This window comes from Suricata suricatta, chromosome 7 (genome assembly GCF_006229205.1).
Source record: "Suricata suricatta isolate VVHF042 chromosome 7, meerkat_22Aug2017_6uvM2_HiC, whole genome shotgun sequence".
NCBI lineage: Eukaryota > Metazoa > Chordata > Mammalia > Carnivora > Herpestidae > Suricata > Suricata suricatta.
Genome location: NC_043706.1, coordinates 130,262,702 through 130,285,160, shown reverse-complemented (window position 1 = coordinate 130,285,160; position 22,459 = coordinate 130,262,702). Strand labels below are relative to the sequence as shown.

The window sequence follows — 22,459 nt, the reverse complement described above, 5'->3', positions numbered from 1 at the left end:
CAGCCAGCCCTCCGCAAGGACAAGGCAGGGGACGTCAGTAAAGAGGAAGCCAGTGGATGTCTGTGCCGGAGGAAGGCGTGTTTGGGAGAAAGCAGGAAATTCTGATGTAGAGATAAGGGTAGTGGGAAGGGGACCCAAGCTGGGTGGGGAGAGGAAACCAATCAGATCCCCAGGGATGGTGTGAAAGGGCCAGATGGGGAGGGAGACCCGAGGCCAGGGCAGGAGTCTGGTTTATTTTAGGTGTTGGGGTAACCAGGCTGAGGAGCAGAGGAGATAGGAAGGCTGTGTGTTGAGGCTTAGAAGAAATAAGTTTATAAATTCTTTACGTGTGGGGGTCTGGGAGAGCAGAGAGGGAGGGAAGGAAGCAAATATGAGGGGTGATTCTGTAGCTTCTGAGGGTCCGAGCGGTGCGCTGGGGCGAAGGGAGTGCCACACGATGTCACGCGACAGTGAGCCCCTAACTACACGACTGCTTATCCACTGCATTTCAGGTGCAGCCTGGGGAGTGAATGTCTCATTTTTTCACCATGTAACCGGCCGTAAATCTCCAGAAAATGTGAGGAGCAGTGCATTTGATTTGAACCAACAAAGTTTGAATTAATTCACCCTCATGCTTCACCGAGTGAAGCCGGTTTATACCCAGGCATCGCTAAGTGGGGCGGCGCACAAGGAAAACCCATCCCTCTCGCGCTCAAGAATACCTTCATCACTGACCTGAGTCGGATCCAGCGGAAACTAAACATTCAGTACATACTTTTACAGTAGAGAGAGTAGAACGGAAAACAGTGAGCTTAGCCGGAAGAACAAAATGGCAGAGGCTTAGCTGGGTGGGGCCAAGGTCTACTTTTTCACAACTTCCCAGCCGCCCCCCACCCGCCCACCCCCGGGCCATTGAGTTGCCACCCAGCATGAGCTGTGGATGACATCACTTGCTTCCCAAATGCACTGTAGGGGTTTCCTGCGTTCCAGAGCCCAGCCAATAGAGTGGTCAGTGGTGCACCTGGGCAGAGACATGGCCGGGTCAGGGCAGAGTGGAAATGAAGGTCACACCAGTGCTCGTTCATTTGTTTGCTCAATAAACTGCTTGCTTTGGCGGGGATCTTTTGGTCCCTCTTTCTTGGATAGGCTTGCACACCGTGATGGGTCCAGGCCAGGCCAATCGCCGCACAGGGAAAAACGCACGAACACACAGGCAGTGCCTGTGATCACTACTCTGCTCCAGAAAGAGCCCAGGGACCAAAGTGAAGGAAGGAGGAAGGGAGAGGAGAGCTTTTGTTGGGAGCCATTTTCTGAACTCACTAAGTTGAGAAAACTCCTTGTGAGGGAAGGCGAGTTTGCAAGGCCTCCCACTGTCAGATGGTGACCGATGTCCACCCCCACTCTATTTTTTGAGCACTGACCCCCCCAAGGCACCTTGCTGATTGGCATCTGGAGTGACTTGTCCCCTTATTCAAAAATATGCTCATTGCACCTTGTGAAGGAACTTATAGGAATTTCTTCTTTTGTGTTTATGGGAGCAAATATTGTATTTCCTGAGAAACCTGTTTTACTTTCCCTCAGGAAAACAGGCTACTGACCCCTGCTCACAAAGAACTAATTCTCGCCTTTGCTATGCTAAAAACAATGTCTTATATTTGAATGCTGAAGATCCCTTCCTTCCCCACGTGATAAGCATCTAAGTCACCTACATCAATCACTACTGATAAAGATTAGGCATGAGTCTTCTACCAATCTATGTTCTGGGAAATTTTTACATACCAGAGAATTTGTCATCAGAAATCATGGTCTAAGGCAAATGCCACTTCTGTGCTGACCCCCTACATTTTTTACCATAAACAAAGCTGGCTCTCAGGTCAGAGCAGAGATGTGTGCCTGGTGATCAGAAAGAAACTTGAGGCTCTCTCACCAGCTTTCAACGACATGTCCATCCTTCAGGGGGCCCTGGACCTGCTGGCGCTGGACTCTGGCAAGCTTTGACTCGCTGCATCTTCTAGTCCCCCCAGCCCGCCCAGTCAAGACGTCTTTGTCTCCTCATCGGTTTGTGGGGTGAAAGCACTGTTTATTCTGCACAGTTTTAACTAACCACTCTGCCTCCCGAAATGCTCTGCCTGGCAGCGACCCCCACACCACCGCCCTAGGACGGCTTATCCGCCTGCAGGAACCTGAGGCTTCTTATCCCCAAGATTCTAGCTCGTGGTCCCGCCTTGAGAGTAATCCTGTCCTAATTTTATGTCCCATGTTGGTCAATAAAGAAGACTTGATATTCAAGAGGACCTCAGCACACGAGGACTTCTGAGTTCTTCGGGAGTGTCAGTGTGACATCAAAGGAGAACGGTGGGTCACACCAAACACTGACATCGAAGGGACTTAGAGTGGAACTCACAGAGCCCGACACTTCTCTGTGCCAACTGTTTTGCCAACTCAATCTTGTGTTTCCTTAGCAGAATCTGGGGCTGGCAAACAGGAGACAGAACCAGACACAGCACACTCAGGAGTGCATTTCGTATAACGGCGTCCTGGCTCTTTTGTCCTGCTTTCAGGGTCTCACCTTTACAGGTGTTAAAACACTGCAAGGCAGCTGGGCCGGGCAGACGATGCGACCTGGCAGGTTCCCCTTGCTGCTCACAGAGCTCTGACTCCCTGGCCACTGGCCCTAGTTAAATATTTTTCCCCCAGGACTTTTAGTCTGTCACTCGCCTATTTATTGTATTTTCATGTGATAAAAGGGACCCATGCTCAATGCAGACACTGAAATCAGCAGAAAAGTAAAGGGAAAAAAGCCGCTTCTACTATCACAGCCCAATGTTAACATTCTGTTGCCTTTCTAGTTTTTTTTCCTATGTGGAGTGCAATTTACTTCTCAGCAATATCAAGGCATATACTTTGCTTACATGCTGATAATTTTATGTCATGTACTTTATGCCAAATGATTAAAGAGCCCTTATAAATCATAGAAACTTAAAGACAATATCAAAACAATGTGACCAGAAGAGAAAGACCACCTACTAAATTTCTCTTGGCCCAAGGTTGTTTTGGAGAAATTTAATGAGCTATTAGGTTTACTGAACACGATAAACCATAAGCTTTCAAAGAATTTTGGAAATGTAACATAAAAAGGTAATCCATAGAATCCAGGGTAGGAAAATCTTAAAAACGATTTGCTTCCTCCCCACCCCCCCCATCAAGAATCTGTATATGCTAAACTACATCTTACCAGGAGATGCACTAAACAGTGATAATCTGGTCAGGTATCTTGTACTGCTTGTAGCTTTCAATAATACGCCTGAAATAATCTATAACTATGTCAGTAAGGAGAAGTAAGAATATATATGGTGTTTAGTAGGAAGGAAGACTGGAGATTTTGCAGAGGAAATGTTAGCGATAGCAAGATGGGCAACACTGAATGCATGGAAGAATGGCAGCCGAGCTGAATGCCCATGAGCTAAGTAACCCTTGTCCTGCGTGGGTCCATGCAGACGGCGTGCGCAACTGAAATGCACTAGTGACGTGTCTATGACAGATATTGATATTTGTAACTATCACTGTATTGCGTAATACCTAAAGAGAACATGATAAAATGAAGTTAAATGGTAAAAACAAAACAAAAACCAAACCTCTGGCCTATAAGTAAAGATAGGGGGGTTAAACAGTAACTATTTACAAAGGTAAATCTGGAGGGGGAAAACTGAATTCCCTAGCATGTTACCACGTGATTGCTCAACGTCATCAGGGCTGGAGATGTTGATTGTCTGAGGACAGATACTCACACTTCTGGACCTACTACGTAGCCAGAGGGTATTTTTCCTTTGTCAGAAAGTGACGGCTTCCTGGACTTGTATGGCTTCTTTTACTAGTGTATATCAGAAGGCCCATTAGGGAAGGACTTGATCTTGCTCACCTCTACGTGGTTGTACGAATGAATGAATGAAAACGAATGAACAAACACTGCAGAAAAACTGAAAATCTTTCTGATTTTGAGGTCTTGGTTTGGCCTTTCTTTCTGGAGTGGATAGATGGACATGTATTTCAAAAGTACTCAGGGGGCACCTGGGTGGCTCAAGTTGGTTAAGCATCTGAATTCGGGTCAGGTCATGATCCCATGGTCTGTGAGTTCAAGCCCCACGCTGGGCTCTGTGCTTACAGCTTAGAGCCTGGAGCCTGCTTCAGATTCTGTGTCTCTTCCTCTCTCTGCCCCTCTTCCACTCGTGCTCTGTCCCTCTCTCAAAAATAAATAAACACTGGGGAAGAAAAGAAGTACTCAACTAAAGCACAAGTTTCGGGCTTACGAGTAAGAGTGACTCAGGACGCTGGAATTTTCCCACCTGCAGGAACCAGCCCCCGGTGTCCCCGTTTCCTTGCCCTCAGTCATCTCAGCAGGAAATTACTACACTGTGTCTCCCACATGGGTGATGAATGTTAGAAGCATTTCAAAAGACTGTAGCCGAGCCCAGAATGGGGTCAAGTAAAAGTAAATACCAGCCCTTATTAGGCCATCCTGGCCTCCCACAGTGCGTTCGCCCTGCCACACGCGTGACTTCCTGCTGTCATAGAAAGCAGACTCCACGGCCACCACCTCCACGTGACCGGGTCCTGACCTCCAGGAACTTGTTTAGTCATGACTTTTTTCCTGGCTCCTCACACTGGATCGTTTCCCAGACACTCGCGGCCTGGCGATGAGGTGGGGGAGCCGCAGGGCAGCACAGGGCTCTCTGCCGGACCCCCGGGGGCCCGTGGCCGCCCCTCGAACACCATGCCACACATTCAGGATTCGTCAGGGTTCCCACCCGAGCGGCGGCTCCGGAATTGTGACTTCCCAGAACTGGTCTCATGCGGGGGTGTGGTGGCCGTGGCCGGACTGGGAGGAGACCCACAGCATAGCTTTGTTTAGTGTCTGAAAGATTTCAAATTATAGTATGACATTTAATGACTACTAAATGCTGAGAGCTATTACGGTGATCATTGACTGATCCTAACATTTAAAAAAAATTTAATGTTTATTTTTGAAAGAGAGAGAGAGAGAGAGAGAGAGAGAGAGAATCTTTAACAGGCTCCGGGCTCTGATCTGGCAGCACAGAGCCTGACGCGGAGCTCGAACTTGGGAACAGTGAGATCATGACCTGAGCCGAAGTCAGACGCTTAACTGACTGAGCCACTCAGGTGCCCTTGTTGATTCCTAATTTTTATATGAAACCATTTTCTTTTTCACTCACTTCTATTTCTACCAGCTGTCAGCTGTCTGAAGTGGGCAGCTGTTGTATGTTGAGGCTCACAGAGCACTGAGCACAGTGCGTCCTGCACACTGGTTGGTTGAATGAATGAATGAATTTGCTGGGTGAGCTACTGCGGGGTGTTGAATTGTACAGGGCAAGACAGGGCCGATTCTGAGGGAGGCTGGCTTTCTCCTCAGCGATGCCCACGGCCACGGCCACGGCCACGGCCCCGTCTCCCGTGTTCCCATCTCTCCGGGCTGTGCTCTTGTTCCCGAAGCGAAGGCTTCAGTGACCCAAGCTTGGGAGACTTCAGCACTTGGGGAGCTCCCACCACTGAGGCCACTCTAAGGGGCATAAAGCCAACTCTTCTCACTCTCCATTTTGGTTAACTGAGGCATAATTAAGTTATACTTGGTAAAATTCCTCCTTTTTAGGTGGTATAGGTCTATATGAGTTTTGACAAATCAATATAGGTGTGGAGCTACCACCACAATCAAACTAATCAAAATATAGAGCATTTCCATCACCCCAGAAAGCTCCCCTGTGCCCTTTTGTAGTTACTCCCCTCCTCGGCCCCTCCCTCCGTCAGGAAATGTCATCCAGGAGCCATAAAATGTGAACCTTTCTCCCCATACCAACGCTGTTGCTACCCCTCCCGCAGCCCGACACCACCCTGACTCCTAGGGACTCCTGGGACAGCTCTGTAAATAGGGACGTTTAATTTTTTTTTTTTTAATGTTCATTTATTTACTTTTCAGAGAGAGAGAGAGGAGCAGAGAGGGAGAGAGAGAATCCCAGCGGGGCTCCATCCCATGACGATGAGATCATGACCTGAGCTGTTATCGAGAGTCGTCTAGATGCTCAACCGACTGAGCCCTCCCAGGTGCCCAGGTGCCCCTAAACGTCCTTCACCCTCTTCTCAGGTCACTGGTGCTTCTCCCCTTGTTCGACCCCTTCCTTCGTCTACATTCTTACAGCTCTCAAGGTCTTGCTTCCCGCTCTTCTGAGTGTTGTGTCTGCGTTTCTTTTCCTTTCTTTTCTAAATTTTAATGTTTAATTTTGAGAGACAGAGAGAGGCAGCGTGAACAGGGGAGGGTCAGAGAGAGAGGGAGACACAGAATCTGAAGCAGGCTCCAGGCTCTGAGCTGTCAGCACAGAGCCCGATGCGCGGCTTGAACCCACGAACCATGAGATCATGGCATGCGCCAAAGTTGGACATGTAACCGACTGAGCCACCCAGGCGCCCCCTGCGTTTCTAACAGATCCACACGCTCCTTTATATCTCCTATTAACCCCCGCACTTCTCCACGTCCATGACCTGCCTTCCCCCGTGTGCCTTCTGTGGCCATGGCACCGCCATCCACAGTCAGGTGACAAGTGTCCCTCCCTGGCCCCACGTGGAGGCAGCTGCCCTTAAAATACATCTCCAATTCGCCTCTCTCTCCATAGTAGTGTGAATGACTGGTGTGCCAGGTGCCTCTGGCTCTCGGCCCTCTAAACACGCTCCATGTGCTGCCGGGGCTATTTTTCTAAAATAAAAATCAGATCACCACCTTCTTCTTGTAAAAATAAAACAAACACACAAACTCAGAAACCACCCTGTAGTGACTCCCTGCGGCACAGAAAAGAAAAGCCCAAGTTCCCACTGATGGCAGTCGAGCTTGGCCCCGTCTTGCTGTCCCCCTGCCATTTCTCAGCCTCCCCAGCCTGGCCAACCCCAGCCACGCTGGCCCACGCCGGGTCATTTCTGTGCCCTTGAGTTGAAAGTCACGGTTTCCCCAGTTTAGAGCTCTTACGAAGTATACCCGACTCTCTTCTCCACACACCCTGTCCCCTCACCCACCTCAGGCGGAAGCGGCGGTCACTGCCCCTGTTTGAGGACATGCAGCAGCCTACGGCACCCTCTCTGGCTGCCTCTGTGCTGTGCAAAACTCCTCGAAGGATCGCCATGCCTCCGTGAAATAAGAATTTAAGAAATGCTGATTGGAAACCTTTTGCCCAATATTAGAGGAGACGTGTAAACATCAAGGCAAAACTTCTGAACTTTTTCATCTACTTTTGGCCTATCCATTGCTTATTTATATAACAACAGAGCTGCGTGTTTGATCAAAACGCTGGATTTTTCCCAGGCTTTAGAGGCACTGGGCTGGTCGTGTCTGGCCTGATCAGTCCCTTCCGTTATCTGACTAGAAGAAAATCTGATCCTTTTGCGTACAACAATGTGAAAAAGGTCCAGAGGCATTATACTAAGCCATCCACCATTTATATATATATCAGACTGGATTCTACCAAGTTACTCTCTTCTGTGTTCTATGAGCGAAATCAGTTTTATGACTCAAGGGATCCTAAACACATGATCTAAAAAAAAGAAAGAAAGAAAAAGAAAAATCCAAACCACGACGGCAGAGGTGTTTTATATGGTAGAGGAGAATGTCTAGAAAAATAGCAAATACAATTACTGCTGAACACCCGATCTGCAAAGTGTTGGCAGAACATAAGGATTTAACGCATCGGGACAACACAGCCTGGGGAAAGTTCCCGGAGAACGTTCCTCACTCACCGTTCCAACCAGTGGGTAGATGAACCCAGCGCCGATGCTGGCCCGGACATCGCTAATGGGCAAAATGAAATCTCTGGGCACGCCTTTCTTGTCAGGTTGGTGAGACAGAGAAAGGTGAGTCTTCGCCATGCAGATGGGCAGATTTCCAAATCCCTGGAAGAAATGAAAGGAAAAGTGTTCACTGAGCACAGAAGTTAGTCTCCTGTGGGTGTCCAACCCCCGAGGCTCAGGTCCTGGCGCACGGCCAAGGCCAGTTCCTACCTGTTCACTGGGCAAGAACATGGGAAGAAAACTCATGGCCACGTGCTGATCACATGGTTGAAGGTATCTGTTATTTATTTCAGAGAACGCTCTCTAAGGAAGGCAGTACTATATGTGTGTTTGGGGAAAACTGTGGCTATTTTCAGGCAACGGAGAAGCGATGGCAGCTCTCGGAAACTCTTTCCAAGGATATTAATATCCGGGACTCAGAAAGGTAAAAATGGAGAAAGCCTCCGTAATAAGGCTTTCAGCCATGTTGTTCACTCGTTCTTGGCGGTTCTCGGGGAGCAAAGGGTCCCTTTGTGTTGGTTTATGAACCATGGTTATTTGATCTGCGATTACATTATATGAACTAAGATGAGGTCACTATTTAAGCCTCTTATTTTTAAGGACCAAAGGCGATGCCTGACCCAGAGTTCCAAAGGTGAAAAAGGGCAGGAAGTCACATGTTGGGTCTCACAAAAAGGACAGTGTCCTCGCAGCCTGGTTCTGATTAAAGGGTACACAGTGTCTCCATAGAGATTTTGCTAATTAATGGCAACCGCATACTGGACACATAACTTTTAAGGAATATTCCTTCAGTCGACATGGATAAAAGGAATGTAATCTTCAGAGGTAATGCATGCAGAATTTCTTATGATTCAATTTCAAACTATTTGGAAGATCTGTGAATATTTTCAATTGGAGGGTGGTGCTATTCTTTTTCCAATACTAGAATAGTCTCATATACTGATGAGAAGTCTGCTGGGGAGAGAATCACAATTGCTGCAGAGAAACGGGGCCAGAATTTTGGGTTTCAGAGGTCATTCAACTAATGAAGTAATTTGAACTGATGTAAGTTTGCTGATTTAATATTTTGCCACTCCAGATATTAAAAAAAAAGAAAAAAAACAACATGGTATATATACTAGTAGCATATTAGTTCATATAAAAAAGAAGTTTTTAAGACCGAAAATGAACACTAGAATAAATGGTCCTTAAACATTATTTTAAACTCATGAAAAAAAGATGCATGGCAATGACCTTTCATTGCACATGAGTGAAATGTCACTGCAGAACAATGCCAATGTATAGAGAAATTTGTGGGAACCATTTATTTTTTAAAAGCACAGGCTGAGGGCATACAAGGAAAATTCTAAGACAAACGAGTCACTAATTATCTTACCAAGCCTGGGAGAAGGTTCTGGCTGGCATTGGTAGTTTTTATCAAAAAGCCAAATACGATTTACAAACGGGCTTTAAGAGTTGGGAATTTAAAAGATTAGATCAACGACACTCATAATGCAGCCCTTTTGGCGGGCAGCTCTCGAAGTGCTTTGACTTCCCTCACATCATGGCGACGTGGAGGGGGCATTTGAGGCATATGGTCACTTCGGTTGGGGAGGTTGATGGTGCTACGGTGGAGTCCTTTAATGGTGATCATCGTAGGACTGGACTCAGGCTGCTGACTCCCAGCCACCTTCATGTCAAGTCAACAAGCCTTTGTCACTCTCTAGAAGATGACAGAGCCTTCAGCTCTCCTGGGCAACCTTAGCATCAAGCCAATGAACCGTTTGCAGAAAAAATGAACCCCCATCTTTAATAGATGCACTACGCCTTCCCTCGCCTGGCACTGTGCTAACATTCTGAAGGTAGTAAGACTTGCAATGAAGAGGAAGCACCACGAGTCATCCAAATCTGACGGCACTGCCACATGTCCACGTTTCAATGTTCCCGGCTGAGCGGGAGGGATGCACCCTCCGTCACGGGTACATCACTCTTATCAGGAATTTATAACCACAAAAGTCAATGATGTATCTTTCAGAGGGTAGACATCACTGCTATATTGTCAACAAACTACCCAAGGATATTAGTTCAGTCTTTGTGGACTAAGTAGATTTGGCCCAGTTCAGCTAGGGAGACAAGGAGGAGTTCTTAAGTCAAAGTGAGCATTGTTAAGAGCCTCAGGTAGACTTTTTCCTCCCTTAAAAGTCTAATCCTTACCTGTTGGGTGTAGCGATCTATTTTGGATTGTGCCTCGGGAGACAGTTCAATATCTTTGGCTCCATATACAGCCTGTGCGATGGTTCTTATCTTTTCTACAATCGGAAGCTGGAGAGACACAAACGACAACAAAATTGGTAACGTTAATCTGGATAAAGAGCGGAGGGAAAGCTTAGGGAGCTTCTGCGCAATTGCTTAAAATTTCCTACCAGATTCCCTCCTCAGCATCCGTGGCATTTGAAACACTCTTTTCTCCTTCTGTCATCCTTGAAGTATGAAGAAGGATCAAGAAGCTTTAGAGGTTCAGCCAACTCAAAGGCTGCTTACCTCATCATTTTTATCCACTGCATTGTTTTAAAGGATGTACTTTATACTCCGGTTTTAATGGTCTTGCACGTCAGAACACAGTCTCCTAACTAAATACGTAATGCTGGTGCTCAAGCGCGTCCCCACCTGGGGTTACACGATGGACAACACAGCAATACTAAAAAACAAGTACTTTTTTGGTGCATAGGAGTGGGTTGATATTTTGTTATAAATGTTGATGTGATGACTTTACTGGGAATTCGGGGTTGAATCTAGTGTCACTTCGGCGAATTATGAGAAAACATGGAGACTAGGAAAGAATCCAAGAAGGCTAGACACAGGCTCCTAACTGTGTGGGATGGAGAATCACAATCTTCCATGATGCTGGATGGGAAACCGGAATGCAGATTGCTGGTAAAATCCTAAATGTGATCTTCAGAAAAAAACAGTGGCTCACAGGAAAGAAGTATGCCACAGATAAAGAGATTCTTAACCAGGCAATTCAATTGACAAATTCATTCATAATTTTACTGTGGGTAGAACGTACAGAGGCATAAGGCAGTTCATGGATTTACTGTTCGATGAACAGCTGTTGGACCAAGTACCCATTAGTGGGATGAATGTCATCGAGGGGCAGAGGTCTTCCATGGCTTGCCTCAGAAACTTTGCATGGCAATGACAAACAGTATATTTGTATGAACTACTGCTGATATACAGGGGAAGGAGAGTTATCCAATAGGAGACCATAAAAGCTAGCTCTACCCCGCCAATCTGACAGAACCCGAAACCGCTTTTATTTCTTATTTTATTAAAAAAATTTTTTTTCATGTTTATTTATTTTTGAGAGCAACAGAGACAGAGCACAAGTGGAGGATGGGCAGAGACAGAGAGGGAGGCACAGAATCTGAAATAGACTCCAGGCTCGGAGCTGTCAGCACAGAGCCTGACACAGGGCTCGAACTTGGGGGACGGTGAGATCATGACCTGAGCCGAAGTCGGAGGCTTACCTGACTGAGCCACCTAGGCGCCCCAATCAAAACTGCTTTTAAGTGTGTTTTTAATTACTACAGTTTTTATTACTGTAGAGTTGCTCTATAGCTTGGAACTTAAATATTAGATGTTTTCAACAAATAACAAATGCAGGTACAAGTCATTATAACCTTTCATTGGAGGACATAAAAGACAGTTTGAATGAATGGAGAGAAGTATTTATTCACAGATGAGAATACTGTACAGATACCAGTTCTCTCAAACTTGCACTATTAATTCAGTGAAACTCCAATAAAAATCCCAAGAGCACTTTGGGATGCTTGGCCAATCAATTCTCAAATTCATAAGAGTAAGGGCACAGATAGGTGAGATAACTTCAAAGATAAATAAAACCCAAAGAACAAAGAAAGGGACTTGCTTTCCCAGATCAATCATACTACAAAACTATGGTAATTAATTCCATACGGAATTGGCATGCAACTAGATGAATCAATCAATGGAAGATAAGAAAGGGCCTAGAAGGATGCCACAGCAGGTATGGGGCAGGATATAGTAGAAATGACACAACACAGGGAAGGGCTGACCATTCAAGTGACGTTCGACTGGAGAGAAAGAAAATTAGATTCCTTCCTCACAAGTGGCACTCACATAAAGCCAATATAGAAAAAGGCATAAGTTGTGAAATTAAAACTCTAAATAATAGAAGGAAACATTGGGAGCTCTCTGTATGATCTTGAGGTAGGGAAGGATTTCTTAAATATGGTAAGAACAGAATAGGCCCTACAGGAAATGATTTACAGATCTGACATCAAAATTAAAAACTTCTTGTATAAGAAAAGACATTATAAATAAGGATAAAGGATAAGGAACAATCTTGGAGAAGACCAATATAAGCAAATGTTTAGAAAAGATTTGTTACTGGAATTAATGAAAAGACCTCCCACGAATCAAGAAAAAGGCAAATATTGAATTACTGGGCCAAAGGAGTGACTAATAACCATATGAAAAAATGGCCACTCTCATTAGTAATCAAGGAAACAAACAAAAAGGATAAAAACCCAACTCACATATTAGCTTGGAAAAATGAAAAATATGAGATGATCACGTACAAGTGAAGATGGTGCGGGTGGGGGGTGCATGATCCTTCTAATCCCCTTGGCTTGGCTGAGATGCTAATGGTCTAACCCACCCTTTAGCTTCCTAATGGTCTCTTAACACACGCTCTACTCTACCATGGTCTAACCTTCTTAACACGTACCCACCTACGAAAAACTCAAGAATCTTCAGCTTTTCGTGGCCTACCGAAGAACAAAATTTGGTTGGGATATTCATTTATTTATTTAAAAAATTTTTAATGTTTTTTAAATTATTTATTTTTGAAAGAGAGAGACAGTGTGAGCAGGGGAGGGTCAGAAGAGAGGGAGACACAGAATCCAAAGACAGGCTCCAGGCTCTTAGCTAGCTAACGGCACAGAGCCCGACGCGGGACTCGATCCCATGAACTGTGTGAAATCATGACCTGAGCCGAAGCCGGACGATTAACCAACTGAGCAACCCAGGCGCCCCAGGTTGTAAGATTTAATCATCTGCACACTATGCTCTCTGAAGCATACTTAGATTAAGCCCCCAGATCTTAAAATTTCCCTGTGTCTTCTTGCTTCTGGGCCCTGCACAGGAAGCCCCTTTATCTGTAATCCCAGAAGGTCAACCTCTGAGCTCTCTATGATCTTTCTCAAAGGCCAGCTTCTCCACGAAGCTTTTACTGACCCTCCTGAAGCACATGGAGGCATTCTTTTCTCTAATCTGCACCTCTAGAAGGGGGTACTCCGAAAAGAAAGGATCATTATTTTCTAGGAGGGCAGAGTGTAGAGCAAGGGCAAAAAGGAGGAAGAAGTAATTCTTAGCTCGATGTTTGAGAAAAAGCTGACAAAAAAAAAAAAAAAAAAAAAAAGAGCCAGGCTCTGTTGAGTGATCTTGATCTGAACTTGATATTCACTTATACTGCTTGGTTTTAAATGACAGTTTTTATAAAACAAATAAAATGGTAAAATAAATTATGCATGTTTATGAATTAATCCCCCCTGGCTTTCCCTGAGTCTGTAAACATTTACAGATTTATCTGCTCACCACATCGTTCACCTCCAATCCCTAATGTCCTGGAGAGTGGCTTGCACACAGTAGGGATTCCACAAACATCTGCCGAATAAATAAATAACCACCGAGGGCGAGTACTTTCAAGATGTCACGGTATGCAAAGAACTTTGGGGACTTCCTGAATAAAGCACAAAGCACGTCTGACGGGGTGGGGACAATGATGCAACACACAAATATGACAGAAAAGAGTGTGTGATAAAGCAGATAAACGTTACTACTCAGGATGGAAGACAGCACAGCACAGGGAAGGCATGGTAATCAGCAAAAGCTGGCGAGACGTACAGAGGAACTTGAGTCACGTCTGAAGGACATGAAAGGTTTTAAGAGGCAATGAAGGGAAAGGTTATTCCGTACAAAGAGAAAGGCAGCTGGCGAGGTGTAAATGGCAGCAAACACAAGGCTGATTCAGGAAACAGGACGGCTCTGTTTGTATTATGCACAATTGCTTAGCACGCTAATGGGCCTCTTCACAAAGCCTGGCTCTGGGCTACCATCTTTGATCAATTTAGACCTAATGTTTCGTTCAATATTCATCCTGACATCAAGATTATAACTCTGAATATATTCTACATTTATTCCCTCCCGGATCTCTTAAATGTATATTTAAGACATGGAAACACTCCAAAAGAGAGGTGTTCAATGGGACATTTCAGCAATGCCGGAAATGGAAATTTCTTTATCCGTGTTCACCTGTCCACTGTCTGCCAGCACTACGTGGCCACCAAGCAGTTGAAACATGACTAGTGCCGTGGAGGACAAAATTCTTCATTTTGGTTAATTTAAATTTAAACAGCCACCTATAATCAGTCACTATGGTCCTGGGTGGCACAGCTCTGGAAAACAACTCTGACCAATGGTTGTATTGTACAGCCTTCCGCACAAGGTAGGAGCACCGTAAAATTAGCTGAGTAACACCACCGAGGTGAGCTGGAAGACGTGGTGACTTCTTCCTGCATTATGTTCATTTTGTATATATGGTGGTCCAGGCTCAAAGGAATGGAGTTAGTCCAAGGTACACAGCAGATCTTTCTTGATGGGGAACCTGCTAGAATTAAATTACTTAAGACCTCCTCGGTGGAATAAAACTGATCTATGAATTCCAGAAAAGCAGTCACATAAAATTTGAAAAGATTTTTTCATGAGGAGAACATGGACAAAATGGACAAAAAGAGAGTGAAATAGAACAAAATTTAAAATAAAAAGTTAAAAAAGAAGCTCCCAATGTCAGTGAAGTCTGAAGATATTATAATATAGGGACATCTCAATTTACCTGGAGGTCAAGTTCTAAGGTCAGCACAGCTCCGATGGTCTCTTAGGAGACCCATGAAAACAATACTATCAATACTAGAGGATTTTTTTCTTTTTAAAAAAATTTTAAATGTTTTTATTTTTGAGAGACAGAGAGAGACAGAACATGAGTGGGGGAGGGGCAGAGAGAGAGAGGGAGACACAGAATCAGAAGCAGGCTCCAGGCTCTGAGCTGCCAACACAGAGCCTGACGCAGGGCTTGAACTCACAAACCGAGGGATCATGACCTGAGTGGAAGTTGCATGCCTCACCGACTGAACCACCCAGGTGCCCCAATACTTTCTTATACCTGTGGGAAGCAGCAAAGATTCAGCTGCTTGGCCATTTGCTAGCCGGATATGTCACTCCCTGAGGGGAGTTGCAAGAATAGGCAGGGGAGCACCACTCCCTGTCAGGAGAAGCCAGAAGATCAAAGATCAACCGCCTGCAGGCAGGGTAGTATCAGCCCCTCAGGCGCTGTGCTAAAACACTTAGGTTTGGTTCCTCTTTTACTCCAGCCTTAATCCCTTAACCCTGTTTCCTAGCAACAGACCTAGGTCAGCTGCCTTGTTTTCCCGCCTTGAAACCTTTATAAGATACGGTGTTTTCTCAATAGAGAAGAGGATTGATCAGAAACCGTGTGCTGTCTCCACTCTGTGCGTCTCCCTCCTGCCCTTTCTCTCCCTCCCTCAGGAAAAGATCCCACGAGGATTTTCCGCCCTGCCGGTCGGGGCGGACGAGACAGGTGCCGCTGAACGCCGGGGACGAGCACCAACATCTGTTGAAGTACTGAAAAGTATTCCTATTTCTTCTGCAGCCACACTGCATCCAAGTTCAGCGATCCTGGGCATTAAGGAGGGTACTTGCTGGGATGGGCACAGGGTGTGGTATGCAAGTGTTCAATCACTAAATAGCACACCTGAAACGTTAACTAACTGGAACTTAAATAAAAATTTAAAAGTTGAACGATCCTGTGCTGTGATGCCAGCGAAATGTATTCCGATGCCCATAAAATGTTTACAGAGAAGGATCAAAGAATAAACTTGTTAGTTGAACAGAAATCTCTGAACACACAGCAATTATTTCAATTTGCATTTTATATTTTAAACAAAGCATAAATTTTAAATGACCTACAAGTGCAGGTTGGAATAAATAGCCTTTCTGGGACTTCAAATAAAAGAATAAGAAACCGTTGATGTTAATTTACCCCAGGCACACACAAGGTATAGGGGTCCACTGCAACACACCGCTAGTATCACGGAGCAGTGCTCTCACTGAGAAACACGTACCCTGACAACTTGGACACAAAGCTTATCTTTGGCTGAAAACCAGCACATCTGAGCTCTGAGAGGTATACGTGCAGACTCCCAGGAGCCAGCTCACTGGGCAGCTGGCCCTGCTGGCCCAGGAGACCCCAGAGGAATCTCACTCCGGAGGAATCTCACTGTCCTAAGGCAAACGAGACGTGTGGTGGATACAGCTGGGATCTGGGAAGGGAAAAAAGGCTCATCACCAAAAAATTTCTATCTGCCTACGTCAAAAGATGGCAATAAGGAACTCATATGCGCAATCTTCCGTACTCTCAAGTACAACATAACAGCAATGTCAAGGAGAGGATCACATAGGAACAGGCAATTTTAAAGAAGAAGAGCTGATAGTGGACTGAGCATGGACTTTGCCTACTAACAAGTATTTTTACGGCATATGTGTTGATTCTGCAAACGTTGCTTGTAAATCTCCGTGTGTTATAAGAGTAATACAGATGAATGCAAGGTGTGGTTTAAGTTCTATTTTTACCCTCAAGGAGCCCTTGGGTTTTTTTGTAAGTGTCTCTTTTTCTTGATTGTCCAGCAGGGTTTCCCTCATTGACCTCTTGGGTATGTGCTTCCAAAGAAACAACTCTGGGTGTAAGAGTCTCACTGAAGACCACAGGAAACTATAGCTGACCCCTGAACAATGTGAGATTTGGGGCACCAACCACGCCTGCATGGTCAAAAATCCAAGAATAACTTCACTCTACCTCCCAAATGTAACTAATAGCTTACAGTTGACCAGAAGCCTTGCTCATAACATAGTTGATGAACACACAGATTGTATGTGTATGTATTACAGACTCTGTTCTTACAATAAAGTAAGCTGGAGAAAAGAAAATGCTAATAAGGAAATCAAAACAAAGAGAAAATACATTTATAGGATGGTACTGTATTTACTGAAAGCAATCCACGTATGTGGGCCCCTGCAGTTCAATCTTGTGTGGTTCAAAGGTCAGCTGTACTTTTACGAAAGGAAACAGCAATAATTTTTTCACAAAAAATCATCACTGAAACAAGTCCCCCAACTCTCAGATACCTGAGTGACTCAAAGCCTGTGCTGTGTTAGGTGTTTTTTCCCCTAACATGGTGAAGTTTGTAGGTTTTGGTCCCTTTAGTGATAAGATCTGTCATAACATTGAAGACACTGAACAGTCCTTCAGTGCTTGTGTTTTAGGTTGGGAAATGGGTACTGTCCCCACACAACGGTTCTCTGTCATCTACGTTAGAGTCAGAATGTCCAGGTAATGGATGGAGTGGTGGTAGGATGTGGCTGGGAGACAGGTGGTGGGATGCTGAAGGTTCGTTTTACGTCCCTCAGTCTTTCTTGATGGGTTCACAATTTTAGATCAAATAATGCATTTCTAGAAACTTCTATCAGAGCGACATTCCATTTTCCATGTTAGGAGAAAGCACTAAAATAAAATTACAGGAATCCTTTTGTGACATGCACAAGAGAAACACATAGAGACCACTCTTTCTTTCGCATCGGATGCTATTTCTAGCGCCGAGGAGGCAGAGCTGGGGCATGCTTTGCCAGAATCACATGGGGCTCAGTAGGATTCGAGGAGGAAGCTGGGCCGGTTCTAACAACAGGCTCTGAGCTGATGAGACCTGCCAGAGACGGCTGAGGGCAGCAGCCAGGGGCCGAGGAGGCGAGTGAGCTTCTGCGGGCCGAAGGGACTTGGCGGAAAACACAGAAGCCATGCTGAAGCAGGATCTCAGTTTGACAGAGATCTGAGGTGTGCATGCAGAAGGGTGTGCGTTGGTCAAGGGGAGGCAGTGTGGGAATTGGCAGCCGAATGGTGGAAAGGAGGCCGGGAAGAGGCCGGTGATGGGCTTGAAGAAGTCTGGTTGAAAGGCCAGAGCTCGGGCACGTCGGAAGGTAGAACACGAGAGTGTAGGATTCCTGAATGAGATATGGCGCAGTGCGGGAAACGTCAGGGGCTGCTTTCTGTAGACCACTCCCAACATTCCGTTGCTCAGCAAGGGGAGAGCGCTGAAAGGGTCAGTGGGGGCAGGAAGGGACCAAAGGCAAGTCTGAAAAAGGGAGGAAGGAGCCAGAGCACATCACGGGAGGCAGGGGGGAGAGGGGAGAGAAGAGGACAGACAAGGGCAGTAAAACCAAACCACATGCCTTCTCCTTGCAGTGGTGGTGTTTGGTTTTTTTTTTTGGCAATTATTATAAAATATAAAAGATATAGAGATGTGCATAAAGGTAATTTTAAGTTTTAAAATTCTATCAATTACAAGTATATATACAATGTATAATGCACTTAAGGTCTACGTTTGAAAATGGTTAAAAGGGGAAATTTTATCTTATGTATATTTCTTACTACAATTTAAAAACTGCTATAGTCTCTCATGATTTGTGTCCCTCTCCCTCCCCAACTCTCCTTCCCCCTTCCCCTCCCTATAGTCATGAGAGACTATTGAATATTGAAAACAAACCAAGGGCTGAAGGGGGAGGGTGGGGGGAAGGGTGGCTGGTGGTCATGGATCGGGGGGGGCAGTTGTGGGGAGAAGCACTGGGAAACCAATGACAATAAACTATTATTTAAAAAAAAAATAAATCATGAATAGATAAAATAAAAACTAGTATATACACAAGCATATATATATGTGTGTGTGTGTGTGTGTGTTTATACTTTTCTTTATTGCTTTCAAATTTGAGGTTCACAAAACCACCTTAACTGACACCTGTTCAAATTTGAATCGTTAAGGAATAGAAAACAATTCCTCAATAACCAACCTAAATATCACCTCCCTCCCCCCCCCTTAAAGGGACCAGCGGGAGAGCAAACTCTCCTAGACACACAGGCAGTGAACGTGCAGTAGTTCAGAAATCTGGGGCGCTGGCAGCCCTGGGCTGAGTCTTCTCTGTCTGTTTTGATCGTCCTCCATCCAGCCCCCGCTGTGATCAAGAGGCTGGCTTCACACAAAGCACAGGAAAGACCTTTTAATAAAAACAAACACTACCCTCTCTTGCTGTCAAGGCTACAGCTCGAAATGTTTGCAAGGTTAGAGGACGGATATGAAGATGATTTTCAACCTTAACTCCTGATTTAACACGCAAGACTCAGAGTCTGATTTGCAAGCTGACTTTTGGTACCTCGTGTCATTTGCAAAAGCGACAGACTTTTTTTCTTCTTCTATTCCTAAGGGCTCCCAGTTCTAATGCAGAAAGAATGCTAAACATCTTCCTTTAATTTGATGATGCCTTTCATACCTGGCACACTTGGACACATGGCTTCTAATTCCTGGTTTCAACACACTTGAACAGAAAACCAATCCTAGAGTCTGACAAAGTCACCAGAGTTACCAGACAATTCCTGGAGGTCAACTCAGGAAGCCCACCCCTCCGCCACGTAAACATGGGCGAGAGACAGCTAACATGGATTGCCAGCTTCCCATCTTCCCACATTATATTCTGAGATGGGGCATCTGGTCCTCCCAGCAACTCGGTTAAGTCGATATCAGACACCATTTTAGAGATAAAGAAGCCGAGGCTCTGAGACATGAGTTAACTTGCTCAAATTTTATCGATCGTAAGAGGCCCAGTCAAGGTTTAAACTCAATTCTGCGTGACCCCAAAGCTTCTCCCTTTGGACTGTAACATTTCTCCTTCCGTCAAGTGCTCATTTGTTATGGGGCAAGTCCCTCAGCTTCTCTGAGCTTCTGTTTCTAAATTTAAAATGTGGACTGAAGGGGTGCCAGGATGGCTCATTTGGTGAAGCTTCCGACTCTTGATTTTGGCTGTCATGATCTCACGGTTTATGAGTTCAAGCCCTGCACTGGGCTCTGTGCTGACAGCCCTCTGTCAGCTTGCCGTCCCTCCCCTGCTTGCTCTTTCTCAAAGAAAAACAAAAACAAAAACAAAAAATTAAAATGCAGAGTTGATCCACGCACCCCATGGCACTGGCTGAGATGTATAAGGAATAGGGATCTGATAGCTAACAAAGCGTAAACACAGACTCCTATTTCTTTCTGCTATACTACTTTCCCGTACGCTTGCAAGTATGTAGATATCATACTGGTCAATTGAAAATAATATATAACTGTCAAAAGTCACAATACAAAAGGGAAAGTTACAGAGAAGATGACTTCTGGGGGGACATAACGTGCACTGTGATTATCCGAAAGGGATGTGAGGAAACTGTGAACTCAAGTTTAAACACATTCATTCTCACATGATAAACTTCCTTTAAGCAACTGGGCCATTGCATCTTATTCTCTATTTTATTAAAAAAATTTTTAATGTTTATTTTTAAGAGAGTGAGAGACTGAGAGCAAGTGGGGGAGGGGCAGAGAGAAAGGGAGACAGAATCCGAAGCAGGCTCCAGGCTCCGAGCTGTCAGCACAGAGTCCGACATGGGGCTTGAACCCATGAACCGTGAGATCATGACCTGATCTGAAGCTGGATGCTCAACCTACTGAGTCACCCATGTGCCTCTTATCCCTTATTTTAAAAAGTTATTATTCTTAACTAATCAATAGGCTACCCCCTAGGATCATAATCAAAAGTTGCCTACTTAAAAGAAAAGGTGTCTACTCTTGAATTAAAAGCTTCTCTGGGGGTGCCTGTCTGGCTCAGACAGGAGAGTAGGTGACTCTTGACCTCAGGGTTGTGAGTTAGAGCCCCACACTGGGGGTGGAGATGATCTAAAAATAAAATCTTAAAAAAAAAAAAAAAAGAAGCTTCTCTGGTAAAAGAGAGGCAGAACTGTTCTCTAAAGATCAATGGCTGCATAACTCCCTTTTCTATCAAGTTCAACTACGATGACACGTCATCAAGCCTCTCTGTGTGTGTGGCCCGGCCCCACAGTATCTCTGGGGTCGAGTCTTGCTACTTCTCTCTAGCTGTTCCTTCTTCCACTGGGATTTTGAGAGGATTCCTACTCCCCACACAAAAGCAATCGCGTCCTGTGCTCCTACACTATGTCAAATGCCCCCGAATGATCTCAGGTGACTTTCATCTGTCTTGCTAGACTGGGAGAAGGTGGAGCAGGAAATAAGATGCCATCGACCCTGTGTGGAATGTGTTCTTGGTGGACGGCAAAAGGCCCACAGAAGCCGGGTTTGTGCTGAGAAGCGAAGGCAGTTGGAGGGTCATTTATCCAAAAGGATTTCATCGCTTCTTTTTTCCTGTAGGTCCATCCCACGCCTATTAAGCTGCCAAACACTAACGGGTTAGTTATTGGAGGGAAAAGAAAGGGAATGAAGAGCTTCAAGAGAACCATTACTTAGTTTGTGAAGGTTCACCTGCACAATATATGAGAATTGAGGAGGGGTTGAGAAAAGTTTGAGCTGTGTTAACGACTGATCCAAGGATTTCTGATTTCTAGACAAGGCTGTAAATGGTCTTCAATGATCTAGAATCGTCTTGCCCGTGAGGGGAACACAGTTTTCGGGAGGCAGTGCAGTGAGCCAGAAGCAGCAATCACTCTTGACATGGTTGAGCAATCCACGGAGACACTGGTTATCTAATAAATAATTACACAATCCAAATCTAATTTCTGGGTTCTAAGGAAAGGAAGAAGAGTATGTTGGCAAAGGAGGCAAGAATCCTATCAAACGCAGGATGTTAGGCCACGTTATTATAAATTTTCCCCTATTTACAGGGAGGCAGACATTTTAACAGCATTATCTCCATGGAGAATAGGAATTCAGAAAAAAAAAATCAGAAAGGAAAGGGGTTCACCTTTGGGCTAGTTTGTGTATGAGAGTGGAACCTGAAAACACGTCTTCTTTCCACCCACCTTCTTTCCACTTGGGATGGTTTCCTTGAAAACAGTCCTACCTGGTGAAACCATTCCTTCAGAAAGTGCTTTTGACGCTCAGAGTGGGGACGTTCCAGATCAGAGGACAGTGGCGTGAGGCTCTTCGAGCAGGCCAGGGAGTGTGGGGTCCCTGACGGGGGCTTGGTAAGCGGGCCCAGGGCTGTGCGAGGCGCTGCAGACAGCCCAGCGGGCTCACCTGGGCAGCGGGGCCCAGGAAGGAGCTCAGGGCCCGTGGGCCGGCCCCCACCGAGTTGCCTGGAACCCCCTCAACAGGCCCACGGCAGGGCGGCCTCTGGCTTACGCTTCACATCTCCAGGGTCAGAGAACTCGTAGTTCGTCTTGTAGTTCGACCAGTTTTCTTTATGTGGAACCTGGATGTCCTCTCTCTACTGGACTCCGCCACCTCTGGAGCCTAGAACCACGCTCGGCTCCGGTTCACGGCATGGCCTTGCAACGGACAAGCCAGTGGGCGAACCCTCCCAATTCATTCCGGAAAGCCTTCCATTCACGCACATTTGCGGGGTGATCCTGGGTCTGTCCCTGCCGCCCTTCCTCTGCAGGTGGGCCACTCCTGTAAGGAGTAGTTCCCCCTCCCGCACCCCCACTCCTGAACACAGT

At 45.5% G+C, this 22,459-nt stretch overlaps 1 protein-coding gene across 2 annotated transcripts in view; it reads right to left on the bottom strand.

The window, feature by feature from the left end:
- MTHFD1L (methylenetetrahydrofolate dehydrogenase (NADP+ dependent) 1 like) overlaps positions 1–22,459 on the bottom strand; it is a 174,159-nt gene that overhangs the window by 42,039 nt on the left and 109,661 nt on the right. For both annotated transcript variants that reach the window (XM_029945150.1, XM_029945151.1), the window contains exons 24-25: positions 10,015–10,122; positions 7,771–7,923 (exon numbers count right to left, since the gene is read on the bottom strand). In XM_029945150.1, coding sequence (XP_029801010.1) covers positions 7,771–7,923; positions 10,015–10,122 — 261 coding nt within the window. The remainder of the gene's footprint in view (positions 1–7,770; positions 7,924–10,014; positions 10,123–22,459) is intronic.